General features: G+C 56.1%; 6 protein-coding genes and 1 pseudogene across 7 annotated transcripts; 4 read left to right on the top strand and 3 right to left on the bottom strand.

Moving 5' to 3' along the window:
- Nucleotides 1-787: 787 nt before the first annotated feature.
- Nucleotides 788-1,055, top strand: MSY001_3402 (uncharacterized protein; the record flags this gene model as incomplete). Its single annotated transcript, XM_018885302.1, has 2 exons — nt 788-845; nt 880-1,055. The coding sequence occupies 2 exons, from the start codon at nt 788-790 to the stop codon at nt 1,053-1,055; spliced, it is 234 nt and encodes a 77-aa protein (XP_018741876.1).
- A 771-nt stretch (nt 1,056-1,826) lies between these two features.
- Nucleotides 1,827-2,291, top strand: MSY001_3401 (uncharacterized protein; the record flags this gene model as incomplete). The annotated part of the gene is made up of 2 exons (XM_018885301.1): nt 1,827-1,926; nt 1,948-2,291. 2 exons carry the CDS (start codon nt 1,827-1,829, stop codon nt 2,289-2,291), a joined length of 444 nt encoding a protein of 147 aa, XP_018741875.1.
- Nucleotides 2,292-2,430: 139 nt separating this feature from the next.
- MSY001_3400 (uncharacterized protein) lies at nt 2,431-2,942 on the bottom strand (the record flags this gene model as incomplete). The annotated part of the gene is made up of 2 exons (XM_018885300.1): nt 2,431-2,765; nt 2,840-2,942. 2 exons carry the CDS (start codon nt 2,940-2,942, stop codon nt 2,431-2,433), a joined length of 438 nt encoding a protein of 145 aa, XP_018741874.1.
- A 474-nt stretch (nt 2,943-3,416) lies between these two features.
- MSY001_3399 (uncharacterized protein) lies at nt 3,417-4,713 on the top strand (the record flags this gene model as incomplete). Its single annotated transcript, XM_018885299.1, has 2 exons — nt 3,417-3,663; nt 3,692-4,713. The coding sequence occupies 2 exons, from the start codon at nt 3,417-3,419 to the stop codon at nt 4,711-4,713; spliced, it is 1,269 nt and encodes a 422-aa protein (XP_018741873.1).
- A 3-nt stretch (nt 4,714-4,716) lies between these two features.
- MSY001_3398 lies at nt 4,717-6,874 on the bottom strand (annotated as a pseudogene). Its single transcript has 2 exons — nt 4,976-6,874; nt 4,717-4,800 (listed from the first exon to the last, which is right to left on the bottom strand). Coding segments are annotated over exons 1-2 (1,983 nt in total).
- A 276-nt stretch (nt 6,875-7,150) lies between these two features.
- On the bottom strand, nt 7,151-10,630 carry MSY001_3397 (uncharacterized protein; the record flags this gene model as incomplete). The annotated part of the gene is made up of 3 exons (XM_018885298.1): nt 7,151-8,698; nt 8,765-8,789; nt 9,024-10,630. 3 exons carry the CDS (start codon nt 10,628-10,630, stop codon nt 7,151-7,153), a joined length of 3,180 nt encoding a protein of 1,059 aa, XP_018741872.1.
- Nucleotides 10,631-11,534: 904 nt separating this feature from the next.
- On the top strand, nt 11,535-14,531 carry EXG1.3 (Exo-B-1,3-glucanase (GH 5 family)-like protein; the record flags this gene model as incomplete). Its single annotated transcript, XM_018885296.1, has 3 exons — nt 11,535-13,525; nt 13,578-13,611; nt 13,974-14,531. The coding sequence occupies 3 exons, from the start codon at nt 11,535-11,537 to the stop codon at nt 14,529-14,531; spliced, it is 2,583 nt and encodes an 860-aa protein (XP_018741871.1).
- Nucleotides 14,532-14,580: the final 49 nt, after the last annotated feature.

Raw genomic sequence — 14,580 nt, 5'->3', positions numbered from 1 at the left:
TAAAGACAATTTGTCCGCTGTAACAGGAGACCAGCCGGCATACATGAAGAGCCATGATGAACGACCTATGCATCATCTCGTCCGACAAGCTGTCGAGATATCATCCCCTTGTGAAGAAGATGAGATTGACTTCCTCAGCAAGAAGAGCCCTATAAGAAGTTCGCGTGTGTGCCGTAAGGTGCAGCGCTTGGACGTGGGCAAAGAAGCCCGGCGACAGACTCGCGCTCGACATCGGCGTCGCCAAGCTTGGATACCTTACCTATAGATAGTATTAGTCATATACCCCCGCACCGTCTCCACGAGCATATCAGCATCACTATGGCTAGTTCGCGTCGCCTAGGCAAGGTACGGATGTGATTCGATGCCTTTAACATTTTGCAGGAACTGAGCGAACTTAAGAGCAACATGCTGTCTGGTGTGGGTAAGTGAATCAATCTGCTCATTGTAGTTTCATTGGAACCTGAGGAGTGCGTTCTAGCGTTAATAACATGATCCAGGAACAATTTGTATCGCTGGAATGTTGTGATCCGAGGAGTACGTGAAATTCAATTGACCTATTTCAGCCCGTATGTGAATGTAATGTCTCACGACAGGCTGGAACGCCTTATGAGGGAGGCTTTTTCCCTGTATGTCAAAATGGAATCTTACAACCTAGCTTTCAATGGAATTCCCTCTGGACTACCCTTTCAAAAGTCCCAATGTTCATTTCAACTGCAAGGTGTACCATCCAAATGTGGATGAGAGTGGTGGTATGTCCTGCATACAAATCGATGGTTAATGAACAGCGATGTGCATTGGCATTATGAAATCTGATACTTGGAAGCCCTCTACAAAGGTGGCCATGAGTGTGTAAACCCGTCTTTTCTGACCACGCTGCAGTCTTGGAAGCTATCATGCAACTGATGCGAGAGCCTCAGCCGGATGACGCATTGATAGCGTCTATTGGTACGTATGAAGAATGGACTTTCGAGCTTAAAGCGGAACAATATGTTAAAGATCGCGAACAATTTGTCATGGCAGCCATAGAGTGTACTAAGACCCATGCGACGCCATAGATGTTTCTACGCGGCCGGGCAAGGCATCCATCCATCGCTACTTATCCTCCCTCGTACTGCTATTCCCTCAGGATGATACAACTATTACGTCATCCAGGATCGGCCGCAGTTTCCACCGGCGCGTATGCGACGTCCCCGTCAAATCTGACATCTAGCGAGTTTTCGAGTAGATTTACCTCCGCTTGAAGCTGGTATTGTGCTCTTGATCGTTTCGCGGGAAAGGCAATCGCGGATATGTCTGGTACGTAAAGGTTCAGAATTGGTACTCACATATATGCAGCCACTTATGCTATATACACCTCGCCAAACCATGCGCCTGTCGCATACCATCTACCGACTTTGATTGTGACGCCATATGGTACGTTAATATTTTAAAAAATGGATCTAACATACTAGGCCAGCCACAGCATATATTGTATGTGTTTGAACTAACGTTTAGGTATTCCTATGTTCATACCAACTACAACAATGAGTCATATTTACTCACACCGTATGTACGAGTAACTGACAAGCAGGTCGATGATGGGGGATCTTTGCGTCGCAAAAACAGTTCCGCCTCCGGGTTCTAGACGTCTCGGTGGGCCTCCAGCGCCACCTAGCAAGGAGAGATCAGTTTTCTGCGAGGCGTCGCGCAACCTACGATGGACCATTACCAACACAGGCATAAATGCACCTGTCTATAAACTCATGCTTCCTAACCCAGATGTGCCTGGTAATGATCAGCCATTGTTTCAAATCTCGAAACCGAATCCAAATGATCTCTGGTGGACTATGTTCTACTTCACTTATGGTGGCCATATGATCCCGCCTAAGCGGGTGGAATTTGGTCGTATCCAAAAAAATGCGATTGCGGGCAATGGCGGTGGGGCTGGTACTCGGGTCACCATTTCAGGTCGCACGCCTGACGAAGTCGCTGTTTGGCAGACACTAGGTGAGGGAAACGAGGATATGGTGGAATGGATTGTTTTGTGTGCTGCTCTCAACCTGATTGATGAAGAGATTGTTAAGGCCGCGAGTCGAACCTTTGAAAACCAGGTGCAGCAGCAACAGCCGCAAGGTGCTACTATGCACCGGACGGGCCAGCCGGCAGCGTCATCACCTGGGGCCTCTACCTCCTCCGCGCCCATGCCATTACCTGCTGGTGCACGTCCGCGCATGCCTTCGGCAGGGCCCAAGCCGGCCGCGAAGCCTGAAAAGAGCAAGGGCAAGGGCTTGTTTGGCTTTGGAAAGAAGTGATAATACAGCATCACTTTTGCGAGGGCTATTCTGATGCCATCCGTGCGCTATCCTCGTAATTAATCCACCGTTGGTGGAGCAAATGTGTCACCGTAAACTGTCCCTTTTTTCGTTCCTTTACGTAGGCCCCCGTATTTTTCTACAGACCGAGATGGCTTCCTAGGCCTTCACCGCAGAGCCTTTTGGGATTATCATAGTAGGGGGCGACTTCATCCGCAGCAGCAGGTGGCTGCTTTTCAGAGTGTGGTGTCCAGAATGTGTCGCCAATAATATCAACATGAAGTGTGCGTAGTTCAGTCCGTGGCTTGGCGCGGTGAGGATCCGGGATAGGCGACCATACTAGTGTGGTGCCTTTCCGGAAGAATGCAGGAAGCTTATCATAATTGATGCCAAACTGCTGGAACATGATCTCATGCTTCTCTGCAGATACTGTGCCTTTGAGGGTGTCGTGCGCCTCACGTTCTGACTTGCCACCTTGCAGGACAAGTGCCCAGAAGACAGTATTGTATAGATTATTGATATGCGCTGGTGTTAGAGAAGAAACATACTATCCGCCTGGCGCCATGCAAAATAATCGCGCACTTCTTTGTGTGTGGGATACATGACGAGACGGCCATCGAAGGACGGCGGATACTGCAGCGACACGTCCATATAGCGCCGCCAGGCAAATACATAGGCCGACGTGAACAAAGAGACGATGTGGGAGATGAGTTTACTAGGTCAATCAGGACCGGACGAACCTCTGTCGACGGTTGTATAAACCAGAATCGCGGTCAATCAAGAAACTGCGTGGGTACATGGCACGTACCTGTACTCATCACTTTCCCCAAAAGCCAGTGTAATGTGACCTTTAAACTCGCGCATAACGTGCCGTGCAGCTTCATTCATCAGCTCCAGCGCGTTTGCATCGTTCGGCTTGGAAAATCCATGTTGGTGCGAAAATCTACGGTGAGAGCACGAGAGCATACTTGTGAAATCCTTTCCCATCAATTCGCACGACTAGGAATGTTCGAGGCAATGCAACGTCGGCTAGCTCAAAGTCTCGCACGTAGGCGTAGCGCGAGCCAGCCATGATGCAAGCGGAAGACAGCTCCACTTACCCCACGGACGTTTCCTACGCACAACATGGATGTGTTGGCCAACATTGATCCGACTTCGTCGAACAGTGCGGCGGCAGATCCGTTTCGCCCCTCTTTCTTTGAGCTGATTGCGCAAGAGCAGCTATCGCAGCTGCTGAAGCCAGCTATCCGCTATGTTCTCACTGTGCTAGCGCAGCGGCACCCGCGATACTTGCTCCGCATCGTGAATCGTTTCGATGAGATTTATTCACTCCTGATGCTAGCTGTCGAGCGGCACTACCTGTATACCTGGAGTATGTATAGCGTGAAACTGACGACGAGATGCCTCCTTTACCGAGCACTTTTACGGCCTGCGGCGTCGACGTCGTCCGGCCGTGTCCACCAAGCGTGTGGAAGCCTCGGTCCCCCCACAGAAGCTACAGGCCGCGCGTCTACTGCGTCCGCGCGAGATCTATGTGTCTCTTCTCTTTTTGGTAGGCCTCCCCTATGTGAATGCCAAACTCCTCGAGTATTGGGAGTCTGTGGGGGGCGGCGTACTCACCGACGGGGACGAACTCTTTGGGGACGAGCCGCGCGAAGCACAACTGACGCGGCGAGAACGGACTGTGGAACAGGAGCGCCGCGAAAGATGGAACACGAGGTTCCGTCGCTTATATCCGTATGCGCAAGTGGTGCTTCAGTTGTGGATGCTGAGCTACAATATCAACTACTTGTTTGGCCGCACATCCTACTGGAGGCCCTGGCTTAAATACATGCGCGTTGATGTGCGTCGCGCTATGGGTAACGAGGCACCCCTGCAGGCAGGTGCAGCGTCCAAGCGTCTACCTTCGTTCACAAGCTTTCCCTTTTTGTTCTCGTACTTGCTGCTTCGGAAAGGCGCGTCGGGGCTGCTGGACGCCTTAAAATACGCGCTGCCTGTCTCCATTTTCTTCTTCAAGTTCCTCGAATGGTGGTACAGCCCCAATAATCGGCGTCGACGCGGCGGCGATGGCGACAGTGAGACGGCCAAGCGGATCGCGCCGCCTGCTGTCCTTCCGCCCAGTCTCCAGGGCGTGCTGTATCGTCCGCCGTCAGCATACCAAGCGCCGCCCGTGCTCTCACAAACACAGGTGGATCTGCCCATGGATGAAATGTTCGCCGATGCCGCGACACCTGCGACGCTCTTGCACAATGCATGCCCGCTCTGTGGTGTGGCGCCGATCCAAAATGCCTGTGTGTTGTCGACGGGCTATGCCTTTTGCTATACCTGCGCGAATAACTACGTGGACAAGTGGCATCGCTGCCCTGTGACCCTGGCGCCCCTGCCGGCCGGGATCGAGCATATCCGCCGCGTGTTGGTGTAACGGCTAGGTACGCTGCAAGAAGTATAAGTAGGCCATCGGAGCTAGGCCCGTAGCGCTCAGCTCGCCTTGGTCCGGAGCACGGACAACCTGCGTGAGTAACACGCACGCACTTTTTCGTCGCTGCGTCAGTAGTTCGTTCACGTACTTGTAAAAGATCCATGTATCCTCGCGGCGCACATGCGCAACGTACTGCCAGTGAGACCTGCTGTGGACATACATGACCGCTGTGAACCGATGGCTGCGTGAGTGATGAAGCACGTACCCCACGGTGTGTGATGAAGCTGGCAAGGCGGTAGCGAGCAGGTGCCTCAGTTAGTCCAGCGCGCGCCGGAGTGGCGGGCGGCTCAGTGTCACCTGGATCGTCTGGGTTCTCAAACAGCCATGCCACAGCGACTTCGACTTGCCCATGTAGGCGCAGTGCTTTGGCTGCCTGCGCTCGGGTGAAGCCCATATCCTCCAGCGCCGAGGTGTCAACAGAAGGGGACTGTGTGAGAGGAGTGTCCAAGCTCGCATCGTCCACGCGCTCAAATAGCCAGTTGGCGGATGCTTCCACATCGCCGTTGGTCGCCTGCAGGGCGCGCTGCGCGCGTGGCTCACTGAATCCTAGACCCGTCAGCATTGCCACCGCGTCGGGATCGAACGCGGGCTTTTCGTCGGCCTCAGGAAAAGTCTCTTCGCCGGGTTGTAGGCCCCGGCCCAGGTAGGGCGCCAGGTCGACGGTGTCGGAGAGGGGCACCGTGAAGGGAACGTTGACTTTTTGAGGTACCCAGTTGATTAGCTGAAAGCGCTGGGCCTGTACGACAAGGGTCTCCGGCAGGGTGGCAAAGCGTGTCTGCTTTGTGGCCTCGACGGCACAGGCACAGGCAGGGCACTCGTACTGAATACTCTCTGGGGCCGTGAACAGGTCGAGGCTCTGGCGCAAGGAGACAGGCTCGAATGCGTCCTGGTTCTTGTGCACGGGGACGGGCAGTCCGACGCCGGCCTCGATGGCTTCCTCCGAGTACCGCACGCGGCCGCAGCGCGTGCACTGCAGCTTGTGCTCCAGCACGTAGCTGAAGCTCTGGGTTGGGTCATTGTTCGCCTCAGGGAGGCGACGCAAGGACGAGACGAGGTGCTGGAAGAATTCCTCGGCATCCTGCTGTCGCATGCTGGCGAACTCCGAGTGGCCACGGCCCAGTAGTGCCTTGATCATAGCAGGCTTGATTCCCAGCGGACGCTCGCCCACGGCGTATCGTCCCGACTCGAGGCCATCGGCGACTTTGCGCATCTGGCACTCGAGGCACTCGGTCGGCGGCCTCGTGCAGGTGGCGACATGCGCAGGAAGATCGCGGAAGCGTTCTTGGAACACGGGCAGGCCGAAGAGCGCCTGCAGCGTCGACGCAAGGTAGCAGCTATTCCCGAGGTTCTGGATGCCGGTGTTGCCCGGTCCATAGGCCGGTACGAGCTCCTGACCGTCACTGTCGACCATGTTAAAATCAAACTGCACGTTCTGCTCGAGCTGCAGCTCCGTCATACTCTTCTCTGTTTTGCTTAGGGTGGCCACAGGTACGCCGAAGTGCTGCAGATGAGCGCCTAGTGCTGGGTCCACAACGGCATCGTTGCACGCATAGCAATAGACATCGCCCGCGCCTTCTGGTGTGATGGTGCCTTGCTTGACGCTGCAAGGATGCCCCGTTGCTTCGAAATGCGCTAGGGCATGACTGTGGCCCTCGATGCCGCCGAACTGGGCGCGACCACAGCCGAGGTGGCCGCACTGCAGGCACATCCACAGGTTCGATGTGAGGGCGCACTGTGAGCAGGATGCTTCTGATCCGAGGGCGGGAGGCTGCACAGCCTCCTGCGTGAGTGTCTGTGTGTGCTTGCAGGGGCGGATGTCTTCTTCCCATGCCTGCACCTCGTCGCGACGCGCGGACGAGGTCGCTCGCTGGATACCATCGACGACGGCCTGCATAGCTGGCGTCATGGCGATCTCGCGTCCATCGATGGGATCGCAGGCCATGCACACGGCCTTGTATTCGTAGTCGTACAAGTCCTCGTCGCGCTTTTCCACGACCTCGAGTCGTGTGACTGGCTCAGCAGGCCGGGGCGTGCGGCGCACAACGACAGCGAGGGCATGACCCGAGCGCTGAAAGTGCAGGCCTGCGTGCGCGCGTGTAGGGTCGCCTACACAGCCTGTGAGGAAGCAGTGCAGGCAGATCCCAACGCCCTGTGGCGAGTCCTGCCGTCAGTCGAGTGGGGCACGACTTACCGGAGAGTCAAAGCAGAGCACACAGTCGTCCTTATAGACGCAGTCTCTCTGCGTAGGTGCCCGGAGCTGGGCTTCGCAAGCCAAGGCATGGGGGCACGAGCCCGCAGCTTCGCTCGCTCGGCGCTTCATCGTCGAATAGAGCCGGCTGTCCGCCACGGACCTCCACTGAGCGTAGACCTACGTACCGTCTCAGCCTGCATGCTGGACCACCTCGCTATGAGCCAGCGCCTTCGTGCTGGAGCGCTGCAGTGTGTGTTTGATTTGCTCAGGCAGTGGAATTTCTTCCAGCTCGCCTGGTTCGCCACTTGCCGCAGGGACACTCACATTGAGCGAGCTGCTCTTGGCCGTGATGATCTCGGTCTGCAGGCCCTGCTCGGACAGATACACCTGGCCGCCGTCCGTGCTATCGATCAGGATCGTCGGCGTGTATCCCGTGACCTGCGCGGCAAAATCATGGCAGCGCGTCACTTCCAGGGACGAGACGAGCGTGTCGAGAAGCACGCTCGTCTTGGTGCACGACAGCAACGACACCGCATTGACCTTGCCCTTGATTTCAACCACGCAGTTCTGGCAGTGGAAGATATTGACTGTATGCCCGATTTCGGTGCCATCGACGACAATGTGCGGCTCGTTCTCAAAGTGCTCAATGGTCCACTTGTTGCCTTCGAGTGCCTTCACAGGGGTGCGCTTCTTAATACTCAGACTCGCGGGCTTGGACGCAGGCGCTGGCTTGGAAGGATTCGCGGCATCCTGGACAACGCCAGTCGTACGCAGCTCGGGGTTCTTGTGGGTCATTTCACTTGGGTCTACCTTGCGCAGCGAACGCGTAATCCCCTCGCCCTGGTTGATCTGGCTGAACACGGCATCCATACTCGCAGCGGGCGCAGGGATAGCAGCAGCACCTGGTGGCGGCGGTGGCGGTGGCGCAGGCGCAGGCGGCGCAGGCGCAGGCGGCGCAGGCGCAGGCGGTGCAGGCGCCGGTGGTGCAGGCGACCGCGACTGGTACGCCGCCAGGTCCTGGCCCTGGGCATTCCATGTGAGGCCGGTGCGGTGGTGCTCCATCACGTAGGCCCGCAGCGCCTCAAGGAGGTCCATGAACGAGCGCGCCCACTCGACATGCTTCGTGTCCTTGTTCTTCATGTCCTTGATCACGCGATTCGCATAAAATTGTGCACTGTCCTTCATGTCGCTGATGTAGGGGCCAGGTGTCGGCTCCACGGCCACCCAGCCGGCCGCCGGTATGCCTTCGCTCACGGTAGACAGATGGTTAAAGAGGTCACGAGCGCCGCGATTCTGGTCACGGACCTCGATCACCTTCTGGTGCGCACTTTGCAGAGGCTGCAAGCGCGATTGGAGCTCGGCTGACTGCATGCCCTGCGCAGGCTTCTTGCATGCGCTTGCCATGGCGACCAACTCGTGCACTTCCTGCAGCGCTTGGTGCACAAGCTCAGCTTGTTGCGAAACGAGTGGGGCCACCTGCGCACTCAAGGACTGAAAGTGCGATAGCGCAGGTACCACGTCCTCTTTCCAAGCGACCAGGGCAGGTGCATCGGGGGGCAAAGGGGCTCCTGAGCTCGCGGCCGGCGCCCTAGCGGCATCCGCGGCGGGTGCCTCTGCGTCTTTAGAGCTCGCACTATCGGGCTGCTCCAAAGGCCAGCCAGCACTCTGTGAGATGGCGATATCCTCGAGGCGCGAAGTAGCGGCCTCCAGCCTGGGTAAACATTGCAGTCTACGCACCTCTTAATCAAGGTAGTGAGGCTCCCAATCCCTGAGGCGGACATGATGGACGAAGGGAGACGGTACCTCCACAGGTGGCACGGGCGTGGCGCTGCCACGCGCCACGAGGCGCAGACAGGCATGGCCTACTATTCTACACAGCTACGTCCGCGCGCAGGGATGCCTGTACGGCGTTCTCCACAGCGTCGAGACCGGCTACGACGCGCACCTTCAAGTCCAGTAGCGAATGGAGGGCGTTACACATTTCGTCGTGCATAGCCGCACGCTCAGCGGCCGTGGACGCGAGGCCCTCTTGTAGTCTGGGTCAGTGGCACGAGATACGTACTGGAGCTGTGAGGCCTTCCACCGCGCTTCGGCCTGCTGCAGTGCCATGGAGCTTGCGTGGTCAATGCTGCTGACAATGCCTTCTTGGCGGATACACTCTGCACTTGACTCGTCGTCCTCTAGCGTCGTCACGCGTCCCACCTCGTCGATCTGTTCACGGAGCGTCTCCAGGCGCGTCTCCAGGCTGTGTGCATCGCGGCGCAGCCCCTCGATACCCTCGAGTAGCTCGTCGTGTGACTCTTGGAGCGCCAGGCGCTCGTCAGAGACCCGCCGGTACGCCTCATTCTCGGCCGCCCTCAGACTGTCAATCTTGGCGCGTACAGCCTGCATGGACACACCCGGCGCAAGCATCGTCGCTGGGTGTGCAGGTACAAGCTCGAGCTCGGTCAGTTCCATGCCATTCGGTAGTGACAAGGGCAAGAGTCGCACCCGCCGCGCGCCGACCTGGAATGTCTTGAGCCGCTTCTCTACCTCGGCTTGCTGCCGGGTAAGGGTCAGCTCCACCCTCCAGCACTGCTCGACTGCCTCGCGGTTCTGCAAGGCCACCTCTTCGAGCTGACGCACGAGCCATTCCCGCTCGGACATCATGCGCTCAAACTCCTCCTCCGACACATCTTGCGTGTCAACCAGCGCCTGTCGTCGCTCTCGCTCAGCCTGCTTGTCCTTCAGCTCAGCGGTGTGCTCCGCCAGTGCTGTGTGCAAGCGCTCAATCGTCCGCCGGCTCTTTTCGAGTTTGGGCAGCAATACCTCGTGGTGGTATTTCATAAATTTGGCCAGATCGCTCTGCAGAATACGATTCTCATGCTCCTCACGCTGCAAGGGGCTTTGCTTGTCGGTGAGACTGCTCAACTCGGCGTCTAGTTCCTGCTTCGTCGATGCAAGCGCATCCACCGTCGCGGCAAGCGCCTCATTCTTCGATGCAAAGCTCTGCGCAAGGCCCTCCATCTCCTCGGGGTATGTGTCCTGGTTGTCCCAGAAACGTTCGTAGCACTTCCAAAGGTACGGGAAGAAAAGGGCATGCAGTTCATTGTCATCGTCACGTTCAAGTGGGCCGCTGTGAGAGGGGCCCACAGCAGAGCCAAGGCGCACCATCCAGTCGAGTAGCGCAAGGCAGGCCGGCCAGTTCTGCTGGCTTCCAGCCGCCGTAAGCTTTGTCTTGGTCAGGTCGTCCACGAACGGGTACCGAATCTCCTTGGTCAGCAGCATCACTTCCTCCTCAAACTTGCGTCCGTCTACACCCAGTTGGTAGCCGGGGTCGATGCACTCCCGGTAAATATGCCTAAACATGGCAACAAAAGCGGACTGGGTAGGCTCATGAACCAGTCGTGAGCTCCATCCTGGCATCGTGAAGCCAGTCGTCTCCAAGAACAGGAGCAGATTGGACTCCATCGTGGAGCGCGCATTCTTCATGCGCAGCCGGCTGTCCTTCAAAGCAGGAATAGGTGGGAGTGTTCCAGGAGCTAGAGACATACGCCCAACACCCACAGAGCGGCGCTGCCCAGGCGCCAGGCTCATGCGCGGACGCAGATCGCCGCCCGGCATTGCAAGACTGGAGCGGCGCATCGCAAGCGACGGACGCGGGCGCACTCCCGAGACAGGCGGTGGCATCCCTCTGGACGATTTTGGCAGCCCGGCATTCGGCGGCGCTGTGTTGGTATCAATAGAGGCCAGAGTCATGCGCCGCTGCGACATGGCGGCGACCAAGAAACACATCCCTACGGCGCGCGTCCTCCACGACGCGTGTGATCACGTGATATGATGGCATGATGGCCCCCTTCGGGCACCAGCGTACCAGGCCGCGGGAGAGAGTAGGGCGCCGAAGAAATTGACCGTATACGTGCCAGTGAAGCAAACTGGTGCACTTTCGTAGACCAGATGGCGTATCACGCAGGCCGTGAAGAGTATCGACTACCCAAACTTTAGGTCCACAGCAAGTTCTCAATACCACAGACATAAGAAAAATGACCGTCCTGGAATTAAGGGTGTATCTAAGAGCATTCCTTGTTTGTCCAGATTCAAACCGCCTAAGGACCAAGGTTAGCACGTTCGCAAGATGACAAGAGTTTTTATAGCCACTACTAGCAATCTTTTCCAACTAGCTCTCATAGCTCAGCTGGAAGAGCGCAAGACTGAAGCCTGCCGCTTCATAAGTGGATGAACAAAGTCCTTCTTGAGGCCACCTGTTCGAACCAGGTTGGGAGCAATTTTTTTCTACCGAGTTTACTTTAGTCTCGCAGATCCCCCGCGAAGACAGGGGGAGACTTGCATTCGGCTGAACCCCGAGTAAATTCCCTGCTCTCTGAAGGGTTTGCCGAGCGAATAAGAGCGCTTCTAATAAAATTTTTTATTGTATACTGTTTGATATCATAATTTCCTTCGGCCAGTAAGGATACGTACGTAAAAAAAGTTTGGAAGCGGGCTATTCTCCGAAGGATGACCAGTAGGGTCCCAAACCGAATCTCGTATAAGGCGCCGAGCTAATCGGTGGCTCCCCCACCCTACCTTGATCATCATGAAGGACTTCTTCAAGAACCTGGCGGTGCTCTCCCTGGTTTTTATCAGCGTGACTGCTTCGCCTCTCGGTACACCTGCCCAAGATCACCTGCTTGCCCGTGCTTCGAATGACACAGTAGGCAACGACTGCAAAAAGCTTGATGACTACCAACCCAAGGACTCTCTGGATGTCTTCCCTTTCTATGACGCTCAACGTTCGGAGATGATGCGCTACCGTTTCCACATTGGTGTGAACATGGGCTCCTGGTTCGTGAACGAGAAGTGGATGAACGGCGCCATTTTCAAGTGTGCTCATGATGGCGAGCAGGGTGAACTGGCTATCCCTCGCGGCTACGGCACGTCGCTCGACGGTATCAAGAGTGCTCGTGCGCGTCTTGAGCAACACTGGGATACTTGGATTACGAAAGACGACTTTGCGCACCTAAAGGAAATGGGTGTGAACGCTGTGCGTATCCCCATCGGCTATTGGAACCTGCCTGAATCAAGGTTCCTGAAGGACACGCCTTTCGAGAACTATACGGAGGTGTACAAGAACAGCTGGAAGTACGTCCGTCGTGCTATCAAGTACGCCAACGACAACGACATCGGTGTTATGCTTGACCTGCACGGTGCGTATGGCTCGCAGAACGGACAGTCGAACAGTGGTTTCAACAAGTTCAACGTGGACTTCTACAATGGCGACAACCGCAACCGCACCACTGATGCCCTCTCGTGGATCGTGCGTGACCTTCAGAGCATGCCCAATATGATTGGTCTTGAGCTGCTCAATGAGGCCAAGAACGATGGCGGTAAGGACGTCGATCTTCTGCTGGAGTGGTACAAGAATGCTTTGGACAAGATCCGTGAGATTGGCGGTACCACCGCCGACTTCCCTCTCTACGTCAGCGACTCCTTCGCTCCCCGCCGGGCTGCCGACCTCGTCGCCGGTCGTAAGGACTTTACCGTTCAGGACACGCACAAGTACTATGCGTTCACCAACAATGATCAGAGTGCCAAGGAGATCACCAATGATGTGAAAACGAGTGCCCGTAAGACGATGGTCGATATTACCGATACGGTGGAGGACCGCTACATTATCGGTGAATGGTCGTGCGCTCTGAGCCCCTCTTCGACCAGCAGTGACCAGGACACGAAGGTGCAGGAGCTTTCCGACTTTTGCACCGCTGAGATCGATACGTACCGCAACGTGACTTCTGGTATGTTCTTCTGGTCATACCGCTTCGCGAACTGCGATGACAACGTCGGCTGGTGCTTCAAGGCTTCGCGGGGCAACTTCTTTGACAAGTACAACGCTTGGGGCTTTGACAACAGCGATGTCAGCAAAGTAGTGGACCGTGTGAAGCAGGAGAAGCTGGACCTGAAGCACGAACTTGCTCTGGGCGCCCTAACCCCCAACCCCAAGGATCTTGGCTACGCTGAGGGCTTCAGCTGGGCCAAGAAGCTGGCCACGGACTTGCCCGTGTCGCGTCTTGCCTTCAAGAACGAGTACGTTGACCGTCGTATAAAGAAGAATAGTGCTAAGCTGCACAATGACGATGACAAGAAGGGCTTCCGTGAAGGTTACAGGGAGGGTGTTGAATACATTGAATGCATTGTTCTGTCTTACAAGAATGACAAGTCCGACTCGGTTTGCGGCAAGAAGGCTTCTGGCGCCTCGAACGGTGCCACCTCTACCAACTCGAGCTCCAGTTCATCCAGCTCGTCCAAGTCTAGCTCATCCAAGTCTAGCTCGTCTCCTACCTCATCCAAGTCTAGCTCATCCAAGTCTAGCTCTTCTCCTACCTCATCCAATTCTAACTCATCCAAGTCTAGCTCGTCCAAGAGCTCAAGCCAGCGCATGTCCAGCACAGTGGTAACCTCGAGCGTGAGCGGCAAGACTGTGACTGCCACTGCCTCCGGTAGCCCCGGTGGTCAGATGTGCGGCAATGACGACATCTTTGGTTTGGGTATCTGCATCAGTGGCTCGGGTAACAACAACAATATCAACGCGTAAATCTTTATTACGACTCCATAGTCTCTTTTATGATAGACACATACACAGGCAGATGGTGAGCCATGAAGAGTGGGGTGACCACGTGCGTGCTCAGTTGCAGCGAGAAACGCACGGGCATGCAAGTATGTAAGCCAAGCATGCGGGTACACGTGCTATGTCAGGTTTAAATTGTCTAGTTCATTTGTTCATAGAATTCAATTGGTAGGATAGGCCGATCATATCAACGGCGATACGGCACCGGAGTAAAAAAAAAAGTACCTAGAACGGGTAAGGGAAACACTGATTGGTGCTCTACCTTACTGAAAACCTGTCCGAAGATAGTTGCCCACCGATGCGGCTCCAGGGATGCATTGGGAACAATTGCCCTGTTTAGCTAGCTGCGCTAAGATCTACAGTTTCCAACAGGACCGGGCTATAAACGGATATAATAATCCTGGGATGTAGATCAAGGATCTTTCCGAGACCATGCAGTTTGCTAAGCTGACGGCCATTCTCGCCCTCGTGGTGGCAGGTGCCGCTGCTAATCCGTTGCCTTTCGGTAACGAGCTGGTCGAGCGCAACAACGGCGGCTCGTGCCCTCCTCCGCACACAGTCACTGTGACTGTGACGGCCGCCCCGTCGGCGAGCCACTCGCACCAGGCCTCGTCCTCGCACCAGGCCTCGTCCTCGCACCAGGCCTCGTCCTCGCACCAGGCCTCGTCCTCGCACAAGGCTTCGTCTTCGCACAAGGCTTCGTCTTCGCACAGTGCCAGTTCGACTCACAAGGCCTCTTCCACGCACAAACCATCCTCGACCGCGACAGTGACGTCGACGTCTCCGTCAAAGTCCGCTACGTCTGCCCCTTCGTCTCCTGATGTGGTCACCACGACCGTGAGCGGCAAGCCTGTGACGGTGACTGCCACGGTGACGATGAACGGCCAGCGCTGCGGTAACGACGATATCTTCGGTATTGCCATCTGCATTGAGAACTCTGGTAACAACAACAGTGTCCAGGCGAACTAATATGTTGATCGACTAGCATTTTAGCTATGTAGGCCTTTTGTTATGTGAT

This window comes from Malassezia sympodialis, genomic scaffold, assembly GCF_000349305.1.
Source record: "Malassezia sympodialis ATCC 42132 genomic scaffold, msy_sf_26, whole genome shotgun sequence".
Taxonomy (NCBI): Eukaryota; Fungi; Basidiomycota; class Malasseziomycetes; order Malasseziales; family Malasseziaceae; genus Malassezia; species Malassezia sympodialis.
The sequence above is the reverse complement of the archived record's forward strand: the minus strand, read 5'-3'. Positions and strand labels throughout refer to the sequence as shown.